This window comes from Salvelinus alpinus, chromosome 20 (genome assembly GCF_045679555.1).
Source record: "Salvelinus alpinus chromosome 20, SLU_Salpinus.1, whole genome shotgun sequence".
Classification (NCBI taxonomy): domain Eukaryota; kingdom Metazoa; phylum Chordata; class Actinopteri; order Salmoniformes; family Salmonidae; genus Salvelinus; species Salvelinus alpinus.
Window position 1 is genome coordinate 40,328,037 of NC_092105.1, and position 26,028 is coordinate 40,354,064.

The window sequence follows — 26,028 nt, forward strand, 5'->3', positions numbered from 1 at the left end:
CATTTTCTTTATGGGGGAGTGTTTGTTAACAATACCACTGAAAATATAGAAAAAGAAGGAATAAGCGTCTTCGACAGAGGGGATCAATCTGATTCTATACCAATTTACAGAGGCTAGGTCATGAAGGAAGGCTTGCTCATTAAAGTTTTTTAGCAAGCGTCTATGACAAATTAGGACAGGTCGTTTCACTGAGCAGCCATTACAAACACAGGCTGTAAAACAGTGATCACTAAGGTCATTACAGAAAACACCAGACTGATTATTTGTGAGGATAACATCGAGGAGAGTAGCCTTTTCCGGGTATTTGGAGTCATACCTTGTGGGATTGGTAATAATATGAGAAAGATTTAGGGAGTTCCATTGCTTTAAGACTTGGTCAGGTGGTTTAAGCATATCCCAGTTTAGGTCACCTAGCAGAGCAAATTCAAACTTAGTGTAAAGGGCCAGGAGAGAGTTTAGGGCAGGTAGGGTACAGGTCGGTGCTGATGGAGGACAATAACACCCAGCAACAGTCGACAAAGAGCTATTTGAAAGTTTAATGCCAAATCAAATTGTTTAGGGACAGACTTGGTGGAGACAACTGAGCACTGAAGGTGATCCTTGGTAAAGATTGCCACTCCCCCAACTTTGGAAGATCTGTCTTGACAAAAAAGGTTATAACCAGAAAGGTTGTATTTGTATTTATTTATTTAACCTTTATTTAACTAGGCAAGTTAGTTAAGAAGAAATTCTTATTTACAATGACAGCCTAGGAACAGTGGGTTAACTGCCTTGTTCAGGAGCAGAACGACAGATTTTTACCTTGTCAGCTCAGGGATTTGATCTAGCAACCTTTCGGTTACTGGCCTAATGGTCTTACCACTAGGGTACCTGCCGCCCCAGAAAAAAGGTTAAGTCTCAGTAATGACCAACACATCTGTATTGGAGCTGTGAACACTTTCAGCCAGTTTGTGCCCAGTGGGATGCAACTCTTTCACCAAAGAAACGTGCTTACCAAATAGATTTTTTTCCATTAAATGTGTTCTTTATTTAGTATTAAAGATTTTTTGTAAAATATTGTGTGGTATTGAATAAAAATGATTCAGTAGCTATTATTGTGTGCTTTTATGTTTGCTTATTTTCTAACTCCATGCAAAAAAAATACTTTTAGGTATTTCATAGTGCTAAAAGTGCTTGGGACCTCATTTATATTTGTTTAACAGATACTCAAATTCGGACTGTGGGGGATTTTATTTGGCCCCCAAGTTTTTTTTATTTTTAAATGTTGGACATAAAATACTGTAAAAACACCAGCAAATCAGCTCCTAGTGATCTAATTTCGAAATATGTTCCAAAGTATTCCCACACATAATAGAGCGATATGTGATATTATAGCAATGTTAGCAAGGTGTGAAATGATTGTTTTAGTGAAATATTATATATGTTATGGCTTATTGACTAGTTAAATAAAGGTTAAATAAAAAAATATAACAAAATGATTGAGGTCAATTTGCAGTCTACAAATTATTTGTAATTATGTTCCAGCCCCCTGACCATCCGCTCAAGAAAAAATTGCTGAATCTAGTAGATGATTCCTGTTATAGATGGTTATATATCAGTCCGCTAATACAGGACTAGTAAAGGCACAGTGCACTAGTTTTGTGAGAAAAAAAAGATAATACATATATATATATATATATATATATATATATATATATATATATATATATATTCTTTGCTTCAAGATTTTTCAGGGTGCTGTTCCCGCGGCTATGTTTGTTGTATTACATATTTTATCATGTGTGTGCATGTCTATGTACTGCTGTATCAATTTCTAAATTAAATGTACACTGATAATACAGTATATAAATTACTATATTCTGGTTCACACAATTTGGATGGCTTTTTCCACTAGTGACATTTTTGCCTAGGAGCATGAACCTCGCGATAATGTTTGCACACGATGCGTGACGTTTGATGTAAGGTAGTTTATTAAGTTAATTTTACAAATGAAACTTAAAGATCCACCGCAGAGATCTTAATGTGGTTGTGTCCAAAAATGTTACATTCCAACATGTTATGAGGTTACCGATGGCACCTGGACTTCTGTCTAAATATTGCCAGGTTTTAAAAAAATCACAAGATTTCACTGCCACTGACAGCGGTGTTTGTTTGCTTTGTCGTTTCAAAAAGTAGCTTGATGAGTGTCCAAAGTAACAGTGGAAGTTTGGAGGGGACGCCATCTTGGTCCCAGATCTCCACGTCCCTTTCTCAGCAACATATCACGGCAGGGGTGAAGGCCAAGGGAGGTAAAAATAATATTATTGAAACAAAAGTATTTGCTAGTTACATGTTTTGTGTGTCGTTTTGTCGTACGTGTTAAGAGTCATCTTGAAATGAATTGCAACTGAGTAACACCGAAGCCATGGTGTGCAGCAGCCTGCTAGCTAGCCATTACAGACGAGTGTTTGCTGGTGGTGTCTTCAAATGTCCATGAGAAATAACATGTGGAACGTTAACTAGTTTTAACATTAGCCACAGTACCTAAACTACTGATACATGTGTTCTTTGTTTGCAATATAAGTGAAGATTGTAGATGTTTACATGCTGAAGTGGAGTAGTTAGCTAGTTGGCTAACCGACTACAGTACTGTAGTAGCCTATCAACACTAGAGAATTTGCTATCCAGCTAAGGTAGCTAGCTAATATAGCTAGGTAGTTTAATAACTACATACTGCTAGCTAGCTGTCTCCACCGGCTAGCTACGTTGACAGCGTTAGCTAGCTAGCTATTATCGGTTGTTGAATGTTGTATTTGCTTGACAGCAAGCTAATATGTCAGATTTAAATCAGGGTCGAGAGATGACATGGTGGACCTATGGATTCAGTATTGCCAGATCTAAACGGAATTCTGTGGACTGTATGAAATTATATACAAATATATATCTCAACAACATATCATAGCTAGCTAATGCATGTCTGGCGACCCTCCTTTCCTTTGACATGAAGTCGGGATGACACCTTTTTATTGCAGTAACCAGCTAGGTACACTGTGCTGTGGAAACACAATGTACAATTGACCATATCAGATTCAGAAACTGGGGGTTATAATTGTATTGCACTCATTGACTAAATTAGGTATCCAACTATTACTATGCTAATGAGGGCACACCATGTATTTTCAATGGCTTGCGTGGACAGGACGGTGGCAATAGTTTGTAATTGGGCAGTGTATTACTTCCGACACAAGTCTAGATGTTGAGGCGATGTAGCGGGCTAATGTGATGCTCATTAGCCATTACATGTTAGGTACTGTTTGGCCTAGCACGGATTATTTGACGGCCTTAAAGACATCCTCCAGTGCGTTTTTGAACATTTCCTGTTGAAAAGCGATATCCCAAGGATAAATACAGGAAAGTACACACACGAAAGGGTAAAAAAAATGTTTTTCTTTAGGCACGACTGCCAACTTCAAGGAATAGGGCATTAATGGAGTTGGTTTTATGGGAGGTTATGTCATCGGCCTCCCCTTTGCTTAAGGAGCAATAGAGAACAAAGAAAGCCCCCCTTGTGCCATGTCATGACTTACCTGGACTACCTATTGATGTGCATTTTGTTAAGTAAATCAGGTGTTAAATGATGTGGAAAGGAGACTGGCGTGCCAATGTGTATGCCACAATCATGTCTATTTTCAAATCTTCCCTCATTGATCGAGACAGGTGAGTGCGATGATATGCAGCAATTTGGGGTGGACACCCATCTGTCTCAATGAGAGAAGATATGAAATGGACAAGATGGCAGTGTACATGCTGGATACTTTCATGGAGCAAAATTATTACATTTTAACTGAGTGTTTTCTAAATTCAAACAACCCCCCCCCCCCCCCCCCCACCTGCAATTAGACTCTGGAGCAGTGGAAACGGGTTCTCTGGCGTGATGAAGCATGCTGGAAGCCAACGGACGAATCTGGGTTTGGCGGATGCCAGAAGAAGGCTAACTGCCCCAATCCATTGTGCCAACTGTAAAGTTTGGTGGGGGAGGAATAATGGTCTGGGGCTGTTTTTCATGGTTAGGGCTACGCTATGACATTCTAGACGATTCTGTGCTATCAACTTTGTGGCAACAGTTTGGTGAAGGCCTTTTCCTGTTTCAGCATGACAATGCCCCCGTGCACAAAGCGAGGTACATACAGAAATGGTTTGTCGAGATCAGTGTGGAAGGACTGGACTGCAGAGCCCTGACCTCAAACCCATCAAACACCTTTGGGATGAATTGGAATGCCAACTGTGAGCGTGGCCTAATTGCCAAACATCAGTGCCCGACCTCACTAATGCTCGTGGCTGAATTGAAGCAAGTTCCCGCAGCAATGTTCCAACATCTAGTGGAAAGCCTTCCAGAAGAGTGGAAGCTGTTATAGCAGCAAAGGGGGGACCAACTCCATATTAATGCCCAGAATTTTGGAATGAGATGTTTGACGACCAGGTGTCCACATATGTTTGGTCATGTAATGTATTTAGAGCAAATGTTCTGTCAGCAGTGAATAACTGATTTCTAGACATTGTGCTAGTTGGTCACATTCCTTAGGTGGCTATGTTTTTAGTTTGTTTGTTTGTAACCCTAACAATACTGAGTACAGTACCCCTTAGTATAGAAGGCCACTGATGTGAAGAAAGTAGACTAAACTGCATCAAAGTAGTACAATTGTCTAATGCGTACTAAACTTACTCTGTTCACTACCTAATTAGACGTTAAGACCTACATGCATGGGAAAACATTTAGTGTTGAAATATGAGTAGATTAACTGCATCCTCTAGTTAGCCTATAGTTGAGTTGTCAAAGTATTGTAACCCAGAATATATTTTCTGGTGGATTTATACAAACTGTGTACAAATTGTGCCACTTATTTTGATCCGAATCTAAGCTATAGGCGTAGTCTTATGCTAACTGGATTTTTGAATGACTGTCCAAGTATCTGTCGTCAACAGGTGGACACTATGTTGCACAGCATGGAGCTCAAATGACATCCACAGCATTCTAAGGGTTCAACCACTGGCCTGTGCAGGGGCTTGAATTTGGTTGCTTGGAATGTATTGGCTACTTATTTATGCAGAATGTCTAGGAAATCATCCCTTCTTGCCAAAGAGAGAGGGCTTACACTCCACGCTTTCCTGGCTTTTTAAAATATGAAAACGCTTGTAGATCAAGTGCGCTCAACGCAATATTATGCTTTTATTTGAAGAGGACCATAGTTTTTGTGGTGTGTTTACTACCAAGTTAATGGTGATTCGTATGAGAGCATGCACTGAGATGCTGCTGTAAAGTGAGAGCCGTGTCTAGTAGCCTGGTTCTTCAGACCATCATAAAGAAATGAAAGTGACAATCTAGATCTTGTCGATTAAGCTTTTCCAGGTTACGAGTTGGTTCAAAACAGTTAGAGGGGTGTTTTCTCTAGCACCTGTCTGTGTGCTTCATTTCAACCCTAAAATCATTAGGCTATCTGAAGTAGATAATGATATTTGGCATTTAAGTCGAGTATTATTTACTGTGTTACATCATCCTTGTTACATGACATTTCTCAAGTTACTTCATGTTGCACTGAAATATCTACTGGCAAGCCATAACATTACCGCACTCCATCACCTTAACCTCGCTTGTTTTTGTTAGGCTATATTGTAAATGATGGCTGGTTTTTCATTTTGTCACATTCTTTCAACTTTTGATTAACTATAAAATGTTATTGTTGTGCATAACTGCTGCTTATTACAATATTGGTGAAAAATACAAAATACCTTATTTCACAAGTTCCACTTGGGCAGCTGTTACATACAATTATATTAAATCAAATTCATCTTTCCAAAAGGAGATGCATAGCATTGTTGCACTGCACTGTTCTGGGTTTGTACATTGATTCTCTAGAGCCCAAGTGCACCACAGTTATTTCACCTCTACTCCACAAATGAGCTTAAGGGGCATCCATCTTGGGTGTCTTGGAACCTGCTGTGGTATCTGATCCTTTGTCCCCAGGGTGTTGTCTTTTTTCTTTCTTTTGCATATTTCACTTTAGAGAGACTGCCTGCATCTGGTGTTGCAGCATCCACAGACTGCAGATGAAAAGGAAACTCTAATATAGATTACAGGGTAGTTGACGTCATAGAATGGTAGCACGTATATGATATGAGCTATACAATTAGGCAATTAAATATTTTTCTTGCAGTGGACATTTTTGTAAGATGAACAGGAGTGTTCCGTTTCTCAGGGGAATTTGAAATTGTAGGTGAGGAAAGTGGATTGGAACGATGGGTATCCAGATGGTTATTTTGGATTTTGATATGAAGCCAGTACAGGGAACAAATTACAATTGCCATGTCACTGGTGGCAGCACTTTAAAAACAGTAGCACTAATGAGCGATCAATGTAGGGGAACCATTATCTGGCCTAATTTTAGACAGTCTAGCTCTCGCATACATTTTTTTCAGAACAACCTATTTTGTAGTTTATTTGATAGGTTGACGTAAGGGTGTTTGATTTTAAGAGAACTGCCAGAGAAGAATTTGATGTACATGTTTTTTTCTCTGTTCCAGCTCTGATACGTTGGTGCTCTCTGTCAAAGCCAAGTGAAACAGCCAGGCCCAGGTCCCTTGGGCCTACTACACTTGTGGGAATTGTCTTGGAGACAGACCTGCATTGTTCTCCAGGCTCATATTAGACGAGGTGGAGGAACTGTCGTCTTGTCTGTGGGTGCTGTAAACCACAAGCTGGTGGGAAACCACCATGAACTGTACTGGCCAGAGTAAAGGGGCTTGTAATGTACACACTGACTGCTCCGAGGAAACCTGGTGTCTGTAAAGGATATACATCTAGGGCTTTGCCTTTATTTAGACGTTTCCTCCACCCTGTCTTTAACTTTACTGGATAGTTGAGCAGAATTCAGAAGATTTATGGCAGTACCCGAGATGTAGATTCACTTTTGACCGACATTGCATTTGGTAAGATATATGTAAATAATCAGTGTCTCTCTGGCATTAGTCCTATCTGTGCTCTGACAGAGGAAGTGTTGCAGCAGACATGATGCACTGACTGAACAGGTGTTAAGAGACCTCATAGCCCTTTGTTGATACAAAATGGAGCGCTTGTTAGAGAAAGGCCATGTCAGCTGTCTCCCATAGGGAGACAGTCCAATCCTATTCTCTGTCTAGGATGTAGCCTACTAGTTTAAATCCTTGTTTACATGTGAAATGATAAAGATCTAGCATAGGCTATTATCGAAACTCATACACTACATGACCCAAAAGTATGTGGACAGCTGCTTGTCGACCGTCTCGTTCCAAAATCATGGGCATTAATATGGTGTTGGTCCCAACATTTTGCTGCTATAACAGTCTCCACTCTTCTGGGAAGGCTTTCCACTAGATGTTGGAACATTGCTGCGGGGACTTGCTTCCATTCAGCCACGAGCATTAGTGAGGTCGGGCACTGATGTTGGGCGATTAGGCCTGGCTCCCAGTCGGAGTTCCAATTCATCACTAAAGTGTTCGACGGGGTTGAGGTCAGGGATCTGTGCAGGCCAGTCAAGTTCATCCATGACTATCTCAAACCATTTCTGTATGGACCTCGCTTTGTACACGGGGGCATTGTCATGCTGAAGGGCCTTCCCCAAACTGTTGCCACAAAGTAGGAAGCACAGAATCGTCTAGAATGTCATTGTATGCTGTAGCTTTAAGATTAAGGGGCCTTGCCCGAACCATTTATTCCTTCTCCACCAAAATTTACAGTTGGCACTATGCATTGGGGCAGGTAGCACTCTCTTGGCATTCGCAAAACCCAGATTTGTCCGTTGGCCTGCCAGATGGTGAAGCGTGGTTCATCACTCCAGAGAACGTGGTTCCACTGCTCCAGAGTCCAATGACAGCTTTACATCACTCCAGCCGACGCTTGGCATTGCACATGGTGATCTTAGGCTTGTGTGCAGCTGCTCGACCATGGAAACCCATTTCATGAAGCTCCCTACAAACAGTTCTTGTGCTGACGTGGCTTCCAGAGGCAGTTTGGAACTCTGTAGTGAGTGTTGCAACCGAGGAAAGATGACTTTTAGGTGGTTTCGTTCTGTGAGCTTGTGGCTTATCACTTTGCGAATGAGCCGTTGTTGCTCCTAGATGTTTTGACTTCACAATAACAGCACTTACAGTTGACCGGGGCAGCTCTAGCAGGGCAGAAATTTGACAAACTAACTTGTTGGAAAGGTGGCATCCTATGACTGCTACGTTGAAAGTCACTGAGCTCTTCAGTAATGCCATTCTACTGCCAATGTTTGTCTATGGAGATTGTATGGCTGTGTGCTTGATTTTATACACCTGTCCGCAACGGGTATGGTTGAAGTAGCCTAATCCAATAATTTGAAGGGCTGTCCACATACTTATATATTACACAAGTGTCTTCATATAGAGCACCTAGTGTCATGTTTGGTTTGCCTTGAACACTCACCATGCAGAATGTGGTCAGCCACGTACTGGGATTAAGCTATTTTAGTGTTTATAAAATGTTATCTTGAGTATAAATTTAGGACATTACATCTCCCTTTCTCTGTTCAGACATGAAGTAACCAGACATTTTGCCTATTAAACATTTCAGACTTCAGGAAATTGCTTTCAGCTGTTATTTTGTACGTGACAAGGGAACAATCCTCATTAGTTTTGCTTTATCACATCTTTTAGTTATAACTAAGTGGATAGCTCGTTGATAATGCCTTTTAACAGATTCTCTGCAACCTTTTATGGTTGGGGTATTCCTCAGGACAAATCTTCAAGCGTATTCTGAAGGTTTTCAGGATTCCTAGTCAATCCTGATGTTACCTTACAGTTAATCCTTAAGAGTCTAAGCTGTTACTAAGAACATTTAGTTGTTTGATTTGGAATTTTAGGACCCCTTTTAACCTCCAGGAAGAATGACAACTTTTTTACATTTTCTGACAAGCGAGTACTTATTTGGTCGTTTTCATACTGTCGTTCCCAAACATTCTGTAAATGTGAAAATTCTATAGCAATATAGTGGAAAAGCAGGCTGTGCGTTTGGACAATTAATAGACAATGGAGTAAATAAAACCTAAACATCGGCCTCGTCCAGGATGGGAGTCTACAGACCGGTGTGCCATAGCCAACCAGAGCTACAGTAGGTCCTTTATGCAAATAAGCCATTTGCCACAAGGGCCAGCCATCATTCACTTTGAACTGGACTGAGCTTTTACAGGCGGTAGCAACAGTGTGACTTTAGATCAGGGGTTCTTAAACTTTTTTAGCCTGGGACCCAAATGAGAAATTCTGTGTTTTTCCTGGGATCCAAGCTTAGGAACATATGCAACTATATGTAAATATTGGTACATTTCATTGCCCTTATGCCTAAAAAATGCAATATAGACAAAAACAAATAACAATGAAATGAAATGGCCATATAAATAGCTATTCATGTTTATTTTCCCCCATTTAAAAACGCTGACATCTGTCTAGGTTGGAACTGTTGCTGTTTAAAATGCAATAAATAATTTTCATTCTGAACTGGAACAAACTGATAACAGAACAGACACGCAGGCTTTTTGATAGGGTTGCACTAAGTAACAGTACAGATGAGAAATGATCAGGCCTACTGTACTTCTTACTGTAGAAATTATTGTCGAAAGAAAGTCAAGGTTGGAGCTGTTGCTGTTAAAATAGTCCGTTTTTTATTTATTCTGAACTGGAATAAACTGATCCAGGCTGTATCACCTCCGGCCGTGTTTGGAAGTCTAATAGGGCTGTGCACAATTATCCCAGCGTCGTCCAGGTTTGGCCGGGGTAGGCCGTCATTGTAAATAATGATTTGTTCTTAACTGACTTGCCTAGTTAAATTGAAATTATATATTTTGTTTTAAACAAGCACACGAATGTAGACCGTTAAAACACACACACACACACACACACACAGTCCTAATTAGAGGTGTTTCAACAAGCAGGTCTATTCTGGGCTCAGTTTCTGACAGTGTATCACTGAGGTCATGCTCAGCATTGAGACTGTTTCTGAACTTGTTTAAGTAATCCAGAGTTGAGAACCCTGATTGACATAAGTATTTGGTGACAAACAGGACCAGAACATCTACTGCTTTCTCAGTAGATGTTCAGTTTAAAAATGATGAGTTGTATTTTAACAGCAACGGTTCCAACCTAGACTTGTTTTCAACAATCATTTCTACAGTAAGATGTACAGTAGGCCTGATCATTTTTCATCTGTACTGTTACTTAGCTAGCTACTGATAGGGTTGCTTGCTTTGGATGAAGCTATTAGCTATTAGCTGTGTACAAGGCCTGGGGATTGTTTGAAAGAGAAACTCACATATACTACTATGAGATAGTACTCCCTTATTTCTGCTTATCATCACCTTTTATTTAAAAAAATGTCATATCGGTGCATCACTACTTATTTTCTTTTTTTTTACCCCCTTCTATCCCCAATTTCGTGGTATCCAATTGTTAGTAGTTACTATCTTGTCTCATCGCTACAACTCCCGTACGGGCTCGGGAGAGACGAAGGTCGAAAGCCATGCGTCCTCCGAAACACAACCCAACCAACCCAACTGCTTCTTAACACAGCGTGCATCCAACCCGGAAGCCAGCCGCACCAATGTGTCGGAGGAAACACCGTGCACCTGGCGACCTGGTTAGCGTGCACTGCGCCCGGCCTGCCACAGGAGTCGCTAGTGCGCGATGAAAAATCTACCACCCACTCAGATTTTAACAAACAAAATATAGTTTTTTTTGCAATTACACCAACAAAACACAAAAGCAGATGAGTGTGCTTTGTAATATTCCTAAAACCATAAATGTACTACTAGTAAGATAATGTGGTATATTTAATTTCATACATTTTGTGACTGAAGTCTTCACAAAAATATTACAGTTGAGAGAAATTCACCTGCCCCTTTAAGTGCGGGAAGTTAACGTGGTAACGTGACTAGTCATATGTGCCTGTGAAATTGAGTATGACCAGTAGCAGCTTTTCTTTTTCTTCTTTTCCCTAGCAGTTGAAACTTAAACATTGATACTACAAGACCCAAAAGTATGTTGGTGTGTGGACAGCTACTAGTCTGTTCTGATTCCAAGTGTTATTTCATAGTTCTGATGTCTTCACTATTATTCTACAATGTAGGAAATAGTAAAAATAGATAGAAAAACTGTGGATTGAGTAGGTGTCAACTTTTGATAAATGGAAGTGAAATGCTCACTCTGTGGAGCCCTGACCACCCGCCAACATGGCTGGTGTTAATTGTAGGCCCTGAAAGCTGTGATCCCTTATTGATGTCATTTGGTAAATCCACTTCAACCAGTGTAGATGAAGGGGAGGAGACTGGTCAAAAGAAAGATTTTTGAATCCTAGAGACATGAATTGTGTATGTGTGCCATTCAGAAGGTGAATGGGGAAGACAAAATATTTAATTGCATTTGAACTGGGTATCGTAGTAGGTGCCAGATGCACTGTTTTTCCTAATGTTTGGTATACTTCCATTCATTTATTATTTTTTTATTTTTTTTGTACTGATCCCGGCCTACCTTCAGACGAGCCGTGTGAGACTCGTGGGTGTCCTAGAGCAAAACAACAGACATGTTTGTGAGATTCTCACCTTTCCATAGACGGGTCATATTAGTGTGTAGCCCAAACTGGACGCTACAAACAAGTTGGTAGTAGTCGGTACCGACTACTACCGAGTAAAACCAAGAACATCGCTGTGTTAGTGAGGGGCTCATCTTTCCATTGAGTGGTCATATTAGTTAGTATGCCAAACTGTTCGGATGATATAGACGGTTTCAATTTTTCGAGGCGTCTCGTGGTCTGACAAACAGCTCGGCCACCTTCCACCGCAGATTCGAAAGGCTGCCATTCGGTGGATTGAGATGCAGCCCATGCAACAACAAAAAATTACTGATGCAGGGAGCAGTGGGAGAGGGAGGAGCAGCATGAAACAGCTGAGATTCAGACTTTCTCGCAGTACTGGTTTTCATATCAACTTTATTTAGTTGTCCGGAAGCCAAAGGCACAATCGTAGTCGTATGAACAACCCATCCTCGTTGTTGCATGTTTACATTTTCCCTCAAAGTTTCGAACGGAGATGTTCATCTCTGTCACAGGAAACGGCTCGCATCAGATGCGTCTTTTTAGAACGGTGTCATTTTACTGTTTGGAACGAATTTAACTGTTTGTTAATAGGGGTTGGTTAATCGGCAACGAAATTGGCCGAAATTTGCATCCCTTGAAGAAAATTTTGCGAGCCAGTGCTAACTAGTTTTGGCGCAATGACTGGAAGTCTATGGTACTGTATCTACTAGCATGCTAGCAGTTACCGTAGACTTCTTAATTTCGCTAACGCAATTTAGCAATTGCGCTAACGCTAGTTGGCAACTTTCTTCAAACTGCATGCAGAGACCTAAACATGGTATCCACGAGTTCATTGGACTCTGGGGAAGTAGATAAAGGGCTTCATTGCCAAAATCCTGAAGTATCCCTGTGTCTGAATTAGCTGTATACCTGGTCTCAGTTATGGTCGAAGCTTCAGATCAAGTCAATGAAATGCAACAGTTTTCAGATGGTGGTGGACTTCACTGTGCTTTCTGTAGTTTGTCTCAATTTTGTCATGAAGAAATTGTAAAAAGAGCCAGACATTCTGGTTTTCCTTTTATAGGCCTAAATGAATATGTAGATGTAAGGATACTGAGTAGGCTATACATTAAGATAGAGTTCAGTAAGGTGCAACATAAAAATTGTGATGTTACATTGCCTGTCCCAGTGACCCCCCCCCCCCCCCCCCATACAAGACTGTAGAACACAAACACAACTCAAGACACTTCCATTTGGACTGCATTGCCTCAATAACATTTCACCTTCAGAACGAACACAAGGGGACAGCTGTGAGTGGGAAAGCCTTTTCTAACAGCTGTGAGATATGATTGACTGTATAGCCTTTTTTGAGGCTTGGCATCCTACTCTAATGGTCACCATTCATAAAATGTCCTACTTAAACGTTTCAAATAAAGCCTGACATAGAAGTGATGATCATGATGCAGTCAGGTCTACTCTGCAGCGATGACTGAGGGATGTAAGGAGGAGTAGGCAATAAGTGGTTAATATTCTGTGACGGTGTTTCTCTTCTCTTCCAGGCACCATGGAGGAGCTGCACAGCCTGGACCCCCGGAGACAGGAGCTGCTGGAGGCTCGCTTCATGGGCACGGTCACTGGCACTGGGGGCAGTACCGGGGGCAGCACTGGCAGCACCAGCGGGGGAACCAAAGTGTGTGCACTTGCCTCAAACCCCTGATCCCCATACACTTGGCTGCATGTTTTCAGCTAGTCTATTTGTCTGTTAGGCTTATTTTGTGTAACAAAAATAAAGTAAATAGTTGTCATGGTTTCTTTTCAGAAGAATGTTATGAAGTACTTCTGTTTTTTGATTTTCAGGGCATGATGAACAATGACTCTTCAAATCAAAGTTTTGGAAGCCTGGGGTCCTCCAGTGACAAAGAGTCAGAGGTATGTTTCTTAACATGGTGTTCTTACAGTTGTAATTAAACATTATATAATGAATCAATGTATATGTTTGTTTGAACAGGCTCTTGTCAGACAATATAACTGGTTTCCAAGGCTTTTCTGTTTTTTTTGTCTGACATTCCATCCTTTGTTTGGATTAAACCTATGTTTTGATTGGATGTTAGATGTGGGCTGGTTGGTGTGAGCAGGGAGATCCCACAGAGGGAGAGAAGCTGGACCCTCATGATCCTCTGTCACTGGTGAAAATGTCAGACGCAACCTAAGATGGAGCTAGCTCTAGAGAGAATAAAAATGTGCGGAATCTTGTTGTAATTAAACTGCCTTCTTGTGACGCATCATGCCTCTCTGTACAAACACGGTCTGTGCCAGGGCAGCCTGATCACAGGCGTCATGCTGTGTCTGTACCTCCCTCCACGCTGTTTTCCTGTGTTTGGCAGCACAGCTCTACGCTAATGAAGGCAAAACACAAATGGCTTCCAACTTGGGAGGGGCTCCAGTGTCGCAGCCTGTTTGTGTGGGGTGGTGGGCTCCAACATTGTGTGGAATAAAGAAGCCTGAACCACTGCAGTGGAGTGTGTGTGTATACTAGCAACCCGACTGTGCAGGTGACTGTCTGCTCCCTTCCCTTCTGTACAGTTTGACTGGTTTAATAAGTCACTGATGGAGGCCTATGTGTGAGCATGATCTAGGGGTGGAGAGGAGGCAGAATAAATCCTCTCTGGCCTCCTCTGCTGCTGAATCTGCACAGATGTCACCCACACAGATGCTACCATACGTCATACACTCCCTAATGATGCACTGTTGACACACTCAATCAGACTAGCACCTGTCAGCAGATTCTCTGCACAAGGCTCTGTCCTGGTCCTGGGGTTTTGCATAAATGTCACGGTTGAAGTGGGCTACTCCTTTTTGATTTAGTTTGGGTTTTCTCAGTTTAAACATTTTAATGTTTTTCTTTTGTAGGGCAGAAAAAATCCTCATGTTATCTTGTTGGTTGGTAATTAATTAAATTAGTTGATCATGATTATTCCTTGTTATTGGGAGATCTTGTTTTTTTTCCTCATAAGTTTATTTCCTGAAGGCTTCGTTTACACAGGCAGTCCATTTTTAACTAATTGGTATTTTGACCAATCAAATCAGTTCTGAAAAAGATCTGTGATTGGTCAAAAGTTCAGAATTGGGCAGTGTGTGTATACTCTGTCATTGAGATTTGAATCAGACATTAGAAAAGGCTACTTAGACCACTGCGCCACCCGGGAGGCTAAGGCACTGCATCGTAGTGCTAGCTGTGCCACCAGAGATTCTGGATTCGAGCCCAGGCTCTGTCGCGGCCGGCCGCGACCGGGAGGTCCATGGGGCGACGCACAATTGGCCTAGCGTCGTCCGGGTTAGCCGGTAGGGATATCCTTGTCTCATCGTGCACTAGCGACTCCTGTGGCGGGCCGGGCGCAGTGCGCGCTGACCAGGTCGCTAGGTGTTGCGGTGTTTCCTCCGACATATTGGTGCGGCTGGCTTCCGGGTTGGATGCGCGCTGTGTTAAGCAGTGCGGCTTGGTTGGGTTGTGTTTCGGGGGACGCATGGCTCTCGACCTTCGTCTCTCTCGAGCCCGTACGGGAGTTGTAGCGATGAGACAAGACAGTAACTACTAACAATTGCATACCACGAACTTGGGGAGAAAAAAAAGAAAAGGCTAGTTAATCTTTGTGCCACAGTTACCTGCTGTAGTCGCTTTTCTAATCTTTATTTCTCACAGCCTGTGGCCCAAAACTGCCAACGGGCTGCATTGGCCGTAGATAAACATCCTCTCTCAACTGTTGAAATTATTTCATTACAGTCTTAAGGTTTCCAATACAATGAATCTGTCAAAACAGGCTAATTATAAACGATATTAGTTATGTTTTTCATTACATTGAACTCATTCTCTGTACCCCTCTTGTGTTTGCAGAGCTCCGATGTGAAAAGGGGGAGCTCTCCTGCATATTCGGTAGGTACGCCATTGTATTTGGAATACTAGGCTATGTTCCCCTTCATTTGTCATCTGCTGGGCGGTAGACAGCAGTGGTCGGTCAGTTCACCTACATTCAGGAACTCCCTAGCAGGCTGTAGGTTAGGCATTTTGCTGCTGCTACAGTATATTCACAACGCTTTTGTTTTTCAAAACAGTCATTACATCCTCATCTTGACATTTCAAGGAATCAAAGTAACTGTACTTGTACAACCTACCAGATGATGGTGGTTATTGGTTAAAATCTTTTTTTTTTTGGACAGACTCCTGAAAAGAAACACTCTGAATCATCCAGAGGAAGAAAAAGGAAACCTGATATCCAATCAGAGAGCAGCCAAGGTAACTTCCCTTAAGCTGTTTCTGTTATACTCCGGGTACATATAGTCACTGCTGTATGATGGCCATAATTTATAAATGAAAGTCAATGGTAAATGTATTTTCTCTCTCACAGGGAAGTCTATCGTGCGAGGACCCAAAATTAGTGATTATTTTGATGTAAGTTACATGAGTTGGGAGCATGCTAAATGTTTTTTAAATTTAAGTTCTACTTTTAATGTCCCTGTGTGCTGGAGCACCACGTTTGGTGTTCATCTGAGAGGTGTTCTGTTTTGGAGAATATCAATGAAGCTCCATTTCACTCAGAGGCAGTAAACAGAACCTAACATAAAGGAGGCTTTCTGTGCCTCTGTTTTTGCCAAGTGGCAGGCAATGATGGTACTCACACTGGTGGCCTCTCTTTCTCCAGTTCCAAGGAGGGAACGGGTCCAGTCCTGTGAGAGGTCTCCCCCCAGTGATCCGCTCACCCCAGAACTCACATTCCCACACCGCGCAGGGTTCCAGTGTAAGTTACCCTATATCCACTTCAATTAATTTACCGCTTGTTGCCATTTGAAACAGAAGAAGGTAAGTATCCTTGTCCAGGCCAGAAGAGCCCAGAGCCAGACCGGCCTATTTTAAACAGTCAATGTTTATAAGTAATATTGATGGGACAATTAGATATGCAAACAATTGTTGTCCCTTGTGTTTCAGATTATGCAAAACAGCTCATCTCCTACGAGTCTGTCTTTTGGGGACCATGTGATGCATCCTAAGCAGTTAGCAGTCAAATGTGTGCAGGTGAGGATGACAACCATTAGTATGTGTATTTAGCACTTTTTGAATAACTGACATTGTGTTGGAGCATTTTAAGAATTTGTTCTATTTGTTTTTGTTGCAGACTGACCTGACGGGGCTCAAGTTGGCTGCCCTTGAAAGTAACAATAACCTGGACCTTGAGAAAAAAGAAGGCAGAATAGATGATTTGCTTAGGGTAAGAAAAGCTGTCTAATGAGCACAAACAAAACCTCAGCATAAACTCAATGAGGGACTTAAGAACTTTAAGTGTCAGGGATATATTACTCAAGCACAACTGAACACAGATCAATTAAAACACAGCTCGGTGTGCTGCCAGTGGACTCAAGTACATACAAAAATGCATGTTATCCATGCTAGACTGACAGTCTTAATTCTGTTTAGATGTCCTAGGTGTTAGAATTGTAATGATTAACCTAATGTGTGTTTCTCCGTAGGCAAACTGTGATCTCAGGAGACAGATAGATGAACAACAGAAATTACTTGAAAAGTACAAAGAACGCTTAAATAAATGCATCACCATGAGCAAGAAGTTGCTCATAGAAAAGGTACTTTCACTTCAAAGTGGAACGTCTAAAGCCCGGCATGTCTGGCTTTTGCATTTCCGTATGAGTGATCTGGTATTGCGTATCAGTCTGTGATGTTTGACATTGTGTATATGTTGCTTAGAGCACCCAGGAAAAGCAGGCGTGCCGGGAGAAGAGTATGCAGGACAGACTACGGTTAGGCCATTTTACCACTGTACGACATGGAGCCTCCTTCACAGAGCAGTGGACAGATGGCTTTGCCTTCCAAAACCTAGTCAAGTGAGTACCTTAGACTCCAGGTCAACTTGACTTTCAACTATGGTATGGTTGGCAAGCTACATGTATTTCTCTTTCAACCAGGTATCAAAGACATCTGTAGAATTAGTACTAAAATGTATAATTTTCCTTTTTATTCTAAAGCCTTAGCCAGGGTTAAACACAAGCTTAGCGGAAATGGTATTGATTGCATATAACATTATCTGCAGACAGCAAGAGTGGATAAACCAACAGAGGGAGGAAATCGAGAAGCAGAGAAAACTCCTAGCAAAGAGGAAACCCCCATCCTCCAGCAACTCCCAAGCACCAACCACAAACTCTGAGCCAAAGCAACGCAAAACCAAGGCAGTGAACGGAGCGGAGAACGATCCCTTTCTCAAGCCCAGCCTACCTCAGCTGTGAGTGCCCTTGTCCTCCTTACTTGTGGCTAAGCCTAAACACACAAGACGCTAGATATCTATGAACATGTATGCCTGATCCTGTTGCCTTCATTAGTCGTTTATTTTGTTGGTTCATTCCAAAGGTTGACTCTAGCAGAGTACCATGAGCAGGAGGAGATTTACAAACTGCGACTCGGGCATCTCAAAAAGGTCAGTGTGTAGATGCCCAACCTGGCAGGGCCAGGCAACACGAGCTGACCTTTCATTGTTTCATGTCACATTGTTCATCAAGACAATGAAATGGGGATAAGACATCCGGATATAGAACCACTATTAGTTTGACTACCTAGAGATTCTGTGGACTATTCTTTTCTACAAACCTTATAGTATATTGAACTATTAGTTTTCCTAGGGATTAAGCATCAGACGGATTTCCCTAGACAGACTTTCTACCACGTCAACCGTTAGTTTTTAAAATGACTTGTCAGCCTCGGTGTAGAAGTGGGTTTTGATGCGCTCCCCTCTCCTTGTAGTCAGTCCTCTGATGTTCCTTTTTATGTCTGTTTGTGTGAATCATTACAGGAAGAAGCTGAAATCCAGGCGGAGTTGGAGCGTTTGGAGAGAGTACGGAACCTTCACATTCGGGAACTTAAGAGAATAAATAATGAGGACAGTTCACAGTGAGTCTGATCACTGGAATGAATCTCTGTGACGACAACCATAGATTGTTCAGTGAGGCAGTAATGGCCATGTCATGGTGTTTTTCACAGTATGTTACAAATCATTCTGGATGTCAGTTTTCCATTCTGCAACTTGAGGTAAAATGAGCCAGTTTTTCACTGACTAGCATTTCAGTAACAAGGTCTGATTTAATGTCTTTATAGGGATTACTAGTTTTTGTGTTGGTGGAAGTCCTACCATTTGACTTCGTTTGTAATGAGTTGGTTACCTTTTTCTTCTTTTTTCTTTCTCCTGCTAAAGATTCAAAGACCATCCGACTTTGAACGAGAGGTATCTACTTCTGCATCTTCTGGGAAGAGGAGGCTTTAGTGAAGTTTACAAGGTGAGTCTATCGGAGTTTTCATGTGTCATCAGTTGCCTCTGCAAGTCTTTGTTTGAATAGACCAGTCAGAACTTTTCTGTTTGTTTATTATAGGCGTTTGACTTGATTGAGCAACGGTATGCTGCTGTGAAAATTCACCAGCTCAACAAGAACTGGAGGGAGGAGAAAAAAGAGAACTATCACAAGTATGTTCAACATTAAATAATTGCCACTTTCGCCATGTTCTGTTCATCAACACTGTGAAAAGTAAGTTTTTAAAAAGCATTGCTCTGCTTTAGATAATTTTAGAAAAGCAGAGTCAGTTTTATGAATTACTGTAACAATGGCACAGTTTTATGTGTAATTCGCTGGCTTTAAGCCTTTGGTTGTTCGAGTCCGTAAGCTTTGTGTCTGGGTTAGCCAATCAATCAGTCATACCTCCACCTCTGCGCCCCTACTGTCTTGATTCATTCATTTGGTTGCCCATTGTAACACCGCTCACCTTGTTGCAGACACGCCTGTCGAGAGTACAGAATACACAAGCAGCTGGACCACCCCAGAATCGTCAAGCTGTATGACTACTTCTCACTGGACACAGACACGTAAGTGACCCTTCCTCATTGTACTGACGATATGTTCTCATGACATCCTCTCATCACTGCCTTTTACACATTGCCCTCACAGGTTTTGCACAGTTTTGGAGTACTGTGAAGGAAATGACCTGGACTTCTACTTGAAGCAGCACAAGCTAATGTCAGAAAAGGAGGCCCGCTCCATTGTCATGCAGATTGTGAATGCTCTCCGATACCTGAACGAAATCAAGCCCCCCATAATCCACTATGACCTCAAGCCAGGTGAACAGACACACTTCACACACTGCAGGGATAGTATGATTACCTTTCCATCTGTAAAGAGATCCCATGTTCTCTGAGGCTATGTGCTCATTTGTTCTGTTCCAATTTCAAGGTAACATCCTGCTTGTGGATGGCACAGCTTGTGGGGAAATTAAAATCACAGACTTCGGTTTGTCCAAAATCATGGATGACGACAGCTACGGTGCAGATGGCATGGACCTGACCTCACAAGGAGCAGGGACCTACTGGTAGTGAACTGCCACCATATATGGATAAATATGCAGTGTGCCTTCAAAGTATTCACACCCCTTGACCTATTCCACATTTTGTTTTGGTACAGCCTGAATTCAAAATGGATTAAGTAGATTTTTTTTTTCTCTCACCCATCTCATGATACCCCATAATGACGATGGTAAAACAAAGGGATTTTTTTGGCAAATTTAAATACAGAAATATGTAATTTACATAAGTATTCACACCCCTTTCCTTTGACATTCCAATTTGAGCTTGGGTGCATCCAATTTCCTTTGATCATCCTTGACATGTCATTCCAACTTGATTGGAGTCCACCGGTGGCCAAATTGTATGGACATGATTTAGAAAGAAACACACCTGTCTATGTAAGGTCCCGCAGTTGACAGTGCATGTCAGAGCAGAAATTCTACCATGAAGCCCAAAGAACTGTCAGTAGTTCTCTGAGATAGAATTGTGATGAGGCATATATCTGGGGATGGGTATAAAACAATTTCTAGAGTGTTAAGTTTCCTATTACCACAGTGGTCACCATCATTTGGGAAAAGACGACAAATATGGAACTACCCAATCTCGGCCTAGAGCTGGCTGGCCAACCAAACTCAGCAACCGGGCAAGGAGGACCTTTGTCGGGGAGGTGACTAAGAACCCATTGACTACTCTGACAGAACTACAGAGTTCCTTAGCTGAGATGGGAGAACCTGAAGGACGACAGTCTCTACAGCACTTCACCAATCTGGTCTTTATGGGATAGTGGCCAGACGGAAGCTATTCCTGAGAAAAAAGCACATGACAGCATGCCTGGGGTTTGCAAAATAGCACGTGTACGACTCCGAGCATAAGACAAAAGATTCTGTGGTCTGATGAGACAAATGTAACTCTTTAGCCTGAATGCAAAGTGCTGTGTCTGTGCTGTGTCAGGCACAGCTCATCACCCATCTAACACCATCCCTACCGTGAAGCATTGTGGTGGCAGCATTGGGATGCTTTTCAGCAGCAGGGACTGGGAGACTGGTAGGGATAGAGGAAATGGAGCCAAATACAGAGAAATCCTTGATGAGAACCTGCTTCAGAGTGCAAATTACCTTTAGATTTGCGTTCCAACAGGACAATGACTCCGAGCATACAGCCAAAGCAACACTGGAATGGTTTCAGAACAAGATTGTGAAAGTACTTGAGTGGCCCAGACTTGAATCTCATTTAAAAATGTGTGGAAACACTTGAAGATTGCTGCTCCCCATCTAACTTAACAGAGATTTAGAAAATCTGCATGGAAGAATGGGAGAAAATCCCCACATCTAGATGTACAAAGCTGATAGATCTAACCAAGGTGACTCAATGCTGTAATTGCCACCAAAGGTGCTTCTACATAAGTATTGACTCAGTGGTGTGAATACTTATGTAAATGTGATTTCTGTATTTAATTTTCAATAAGTTAGCAAAAATGTCTAAACATGTTTTCACTTTGTCATTATGGGGTATTGTGTGTAGATGGGTGAGATATATTTTGAATTCGGGCTGTAACACAACTTTAGAATAAGTCAAGGTGTACGAATACTTTCTGAAGGCTCTGTATCAGGACCAGCACATGATTTTGATGATATGATGCTAGACTTATGGACAGATTTTGTTTTGTGTTCTCTCAAAGGTACTTGCCTCCTGAGTGTTTTGTTGTTGGCAAAGAACCTCCAAAGATCTCCAACAAGGTGGACGTGTGGTCTGTTGGCATCATCTTTTTCCAGTGTTTATATGGAAGAAAAGTAAGTGTTAGAGAACTGGCTTTATCGACTAAAATAACTTATTTTCACAACACTTAACTCGTCGCCTTATTTTTTTTTATCTTTCAGCCATTTGGTCACAATCAGTCTCAGCAGGATATCCTGCAGGAGAACACAATTCTTAAAGCAACCGAAGTTCAGTTTCCTGTCAAGCCTGTTGCCAGTAATGAAGCAAAGGTCTGTGGGAAAAGTTGTTCTGGATATTACCATCTGACTGCAACTGTCACTTCTATTTAATACTTTGGGATTGTTTTATGATTAAGCAATTCCTGTATAAACATTGCTTTTGTTGAGACCTCTAGTGTTCATATAAGAGACTGACATTACAGCCCCTTTTGAGATGCATTTCTGTCCAGCCATAAGTCATGATCGCCATCATACTCAGCGTCTTGCTCCAATGTTTCATTTAATTGGTTCTGAGTGCTGTCTTTTGAATGATGTCTCCTTTATTCCCCAAGGCCTTTATAAGGCGTTGCTTGGCATACAGGAAGGAGGACCGGTTTGATGTTCACCAACTGGGAAGGGATTCCTACCTGCTCCCTCACATGAGGAGGTCCAGCTCTTCAGGGAATCTGCAGCTGGGCGCTGGTGGCTCAGGACCTGCCTCCTCCAGCATCATCTCATACTGAGGGCCGGCTGTGCACTGACTGACTGGCTGCACCACCACGCCTGCAGAGCCCTCTCCCCCCACCCACGCCTGCAGAGCCCTCTCCCCCCCACCCACGCCTGCAGAGCCCTCTCCCCCCACTGACTGACTGGCTGCACCACCACGCCTGCAGAGCCCTCTCCCCCCACTGACTGACTGACTGGCTGCACCACCACGCCTGCAGAGCCCTCTCCCCCCACTGACTGACTGACTGGCTGCACCACCACGCCTGCAGAGCCCTCTCCCCCCACTGACTGACTGGCTGCACCACCACGCCTGCAGAGCCCTCTCCCCCCACTGACTGACTGGCTGCACCACCACGCCTGCAGAGCCCTCTCCCCCCACCCACGCCTGCAGAGCCCTCTCCCCCCACCCACGCCTGCAGAGCCCTCTCCCCCCACCCACGCCTGCAGAGTCCTCTCCCCCCACTGACTGACTGGCTGCACCACCACGCCTGCAGAGCCCTCTCCCCCCACTGACTGACTGGCTGCACCACCACGCCTGCAGAGCCCTCTCCCCCCACTGACTGACTGGCTGCACCACCACGCCTGCAGAGCCCTCTCCCCCCACTGACTGACTGGCTGCACCACCACGCCTGCAGAGCCCTCTCCCCCACAGGACCAGGTGTGTGGGAGAGGAGCTGCCTGCCAACCAGCGGTGTATGGAAGGCATTTGGACCCTGCAGACTGAATGGTGTTGAATTTGGCCTTTGCCTGGACTGTGCTGGATTTCAAATGGGTGTTTACTAAAGACTTATTAATGAACGGATGTTTAAAAGAACATGAGTATATTACCTTGTGAAGGTTGAATAGAGCACTGCTACAGACAGTACTTGAATAAATGTGACTGGACACTTGCTGGTGGAAGCCTTACAGGGCCTAAGGGATACCTGGCAGCCCGCCGTTTCGAAGAATGAACATGGTCCTGCCGGGGTGATTTAACTTCTAGGAGTGGACAGTCGTTTTTTTTTTTTTTTGTAGGTCTTTAATGATTTCACCATCAATTTGGCTGTATGTTTTTTATTTTCAGAAAGTGTTGGGTTTTGAGTTGTTCAATTAGCCATGAGAATGTAATTTTTAGCATATGTGGGATCTGTCATTTAGGCCCAGGCAGCATACTAATGTTGAATGCACAAAATAACCAAATGTCAATGTACAGAATCCTATGCAGGAAGATTTTAATGAATTTCTTTGAGAGTACATGTATATTTGCTGTACAGAAAACGATTTTCAGATTTCGAACTGCAGCTGTACCATTCTGTACAAATGTTTAAAGGCCCAGTGCAGTGATTTTTCCCTTTGTTTTGTATACACATTACCACACTGAGGTTGGAATAATACTGTGAAATTGTGATAATTATGATGATGCCCTTTAGTTTAAGAGCTGTTTGACAAGACCACCTGAAATGTTTGCCTGTGTGGTGGGATTGAGTTTTCGCCTGCCTGCTGACATCTCCAGGCAGTAAATTAGTTTATAGATCAATAAGAAAGAGTTCCAAACCTCACTGCTAATAACAGCTAGTTTTCACTTTTTCCCTTCCCCACTCAGACCACTATCAATTCTTTGCTTCAGAAATTGCTATGTTTTGTTTCTGATCATGTTTTCTATTAAAAATCACAGTACGGTACTTATTTGTTACCCAGAAATGACTTGATATTGAGATAAAAATGGCTGCATTGGACCTTTAACAACTTCTCTTGTACTTTATTATTTTTTTCTCGATTTGTTTTAAATTTTTGCTGCTTTTGATGTTGCTCTTAATTTTTAGGGCTGTATGTTCCACTCTGGGTACAAAATGTACAGTTCTGTAAAAACAATAAATGATGACGATGATAAATACCAGGGAATCACAGCATGCTATACAATGGATTTATTTTGGAGACTACGATGGGAGGAGCTCTCCAGTGTTCTGTGACTTGTATGTTTTGATGGGTGGATGAAGTTGGGCCTTTTCAGTCAGTGTAGTCCTGACACACCTCTTTAAGGAATACCTAGGATAGGATAAAGTAATCCTTCTAACCCCCCCCCCCCCCTTAAAAGAGTTAGATGCACTATTGTAAAGTGGTTGTTCCACTGGATATCATAAGGTGAATGCACCAATTTGTAAGTCGCTCTGGATAAGAGCGTCTGCTAAATGACTTAAATGTAAATGTAATAAGTTACAAACAATTCCAGTCCCATCTTAAATTACATACAGTGCATTCTGAAAGTATTCCGACCCCTTGACTTTCTCTTTTACGTTACAGCCTTAATCTAAAATGTATTAATTCACCCCCCCACTCATCGATCTACACACAACCCCCATAATGACAAAGCAAGAACAGGTTTTTAGAAATGTTTGCAAATGTATTATAAATAAACTATCACATTTGCATAAGTATCTAGACACTTTACTCAGTACTTTGTTGAAGCACCTTTGGCAGCGATTACAGCCTCAAGTCTTTGTTACGATGCAACACGCTTGGCACCTGTATTTCAAGCTTCTCCCATTCTTCTCTGCAGATCCTCAAGTTTTGTCAGGTTTGATGGGGGAGTGTCGCTGCACAGCTATTTTCAGGTCTCTAGAGATGTTCGATCGGATTCAAGTCCAGGCTCTGGCTGGGCTGCTCAAGGACATTCAGAAGCCACTCCTGCATTGTCTTGGCTGTGTGCTTAGGGTTGTTGTTGTCCTGTTAGAAGGTGAACCTTCACCCCAGCCTGAACCTGCTCCAGAGCACTCAGGACCTTTAATCAAGGATCTCTCTGTACATCTTTCCCTCTCCTGACTAGTCTCCCAGTCCCTGCTGCTGAAAACATCCCCACAGCATGAAGCTGCCACCACCATACTTCACCGTAGGGATGGTGCCAAGCTTCCTCCAATGAATGCCAAAGAGTTCTCTTTCATCAGACCAGAGAATCTTGTTTCTCATGGTCTGAGTCCTTTAGGTGTCTTGGCAAACTCCAAGCGGGCTGTCATGTACCTTTTTTACTGAGGAGCGGCTTCCGTCCGGCCACTACCATAAAGGGCTGATTGGTGGAGTACTGCAAAGATGGTTGTCCTTCTGGAAGGTTCTTCCACCACAGAGGAGCTCTGTCAGTGACGTTCTCCACCAATTGCTCAGTTTGGCTGGGCGGCCAGCTCTAGGAAGAGTTTTAGTGGTTCCAAACTTCTTCCAATTAGGAAAGATGGAGGCCACTGTGTTCTTGGGGACCTTCAATGCTGCAGAAATGTTTTGGTGCAGATCTGTGCCTCGACACAATCCTGTGTCTGAGTTCTATGGACAATTCCTTCGACCTCATGGCTTGGTTTTTGCTCTGACATGCACTGTCAACTGTGGGACCTTACCTACACAGATGTGTTCCTTTCCAAATCATGTCCAATTAGTTGAATTTACCACAAGTGGACTCAAATCAAGTTGTAGAAACCTCTCAAGGATTATCAATGGAAACAGGATGCACCTGAGCTCAATTGAGTCTCATAGCAAAGGGTCTATACTTATGTAAATAAGTTATTTCTGTTTTAATTTTTTACTTGCAAAAGAAATCCCAAAACCTGTTATCACTTTGTCGTTATGGGGTATTGTGTTTAGAAAAAGTCAAGGGGTCTGAATACTTTCC

The 26,028-nt window shown here is 42.4% G+C and overlaps 1 protein-coding gene across 1 annotated transcript; it reads left to right on the plus strand.

Moving 5' to 3' along the window:
• The first annotated feature begins 1,944 nt into the window (after positions 1 to 1,944).
• On the plus strand, positions 1,945 to 24,283 carry tlk1a (tousled-like kinase 1a). The gene is made up of 22 exons (XM_071355787.1): positions 1,945 to 2,288; positions 13,153 to 13,283; positions 13,451 to 13,522; positions 15,486 to 15,524; positions 15,809 to 15,884; positions 15,997 to 16,040; positions 16,291 to 16,386; positions 16,575 to 16,661; positions 16,762 to 16,854; positions 17,114 to 17,224; positions 17,346 to 17,482; positions 17,689 to 17,877; positions 18,003 to 18,069; positions 18,442 to 18,539; positions 18,841 to 18,922; positions 19,016 to 19,107; positions 19,414 to 19,503; positions 19,586 to 19,755; positions 19,868 to 20,003; positions 21,656 to 21,767; positions 21,855 to 21,962; positions 22,244 to 24,283. Exons 1-22 carry the CDS (start codon positions 2,180 to 2,182, stop codon positions 22,412 to 22,414), a joined length of 2,310 nt encoding a protein of 769 aa, XP_071211888.1. The 5' UTR covers positions 1,945 to 2,179; the 3' UTR covers positions 22,415 to 24,283.
• Positions 24,284 to 26,028: the final 1,745 nt, after the last annotated feature.

What these genes read in the sequence shown, in the direction of transcription:
- tlk1a (XM_071355787.1), top strand. Translation starts at nt 2,180, where the DNA reads ATGAGTGTCCAAAGTAACAGTGGAAGTTTGGAGGGGACGCCATCTTGG. An exon ending in CCAATCAGAGAGCAGCCAAG is followed by an intron (nt 15,885 to 15,996) that starts GTAACTTCCCTT and finishes TCTCTCTCACAG; the next exon opens with GGAAGTCTATCGTGCGAGGA. An exon ending in TTGCCAGTAATGAAGCAAAG is followed by an intron (nt 21,963 to 22,243) that starts GTCTGTGGGAAA and finishes TTATTCCCCAAG; the next exon opens with GCCTTTATAAGGCGTTGCTT.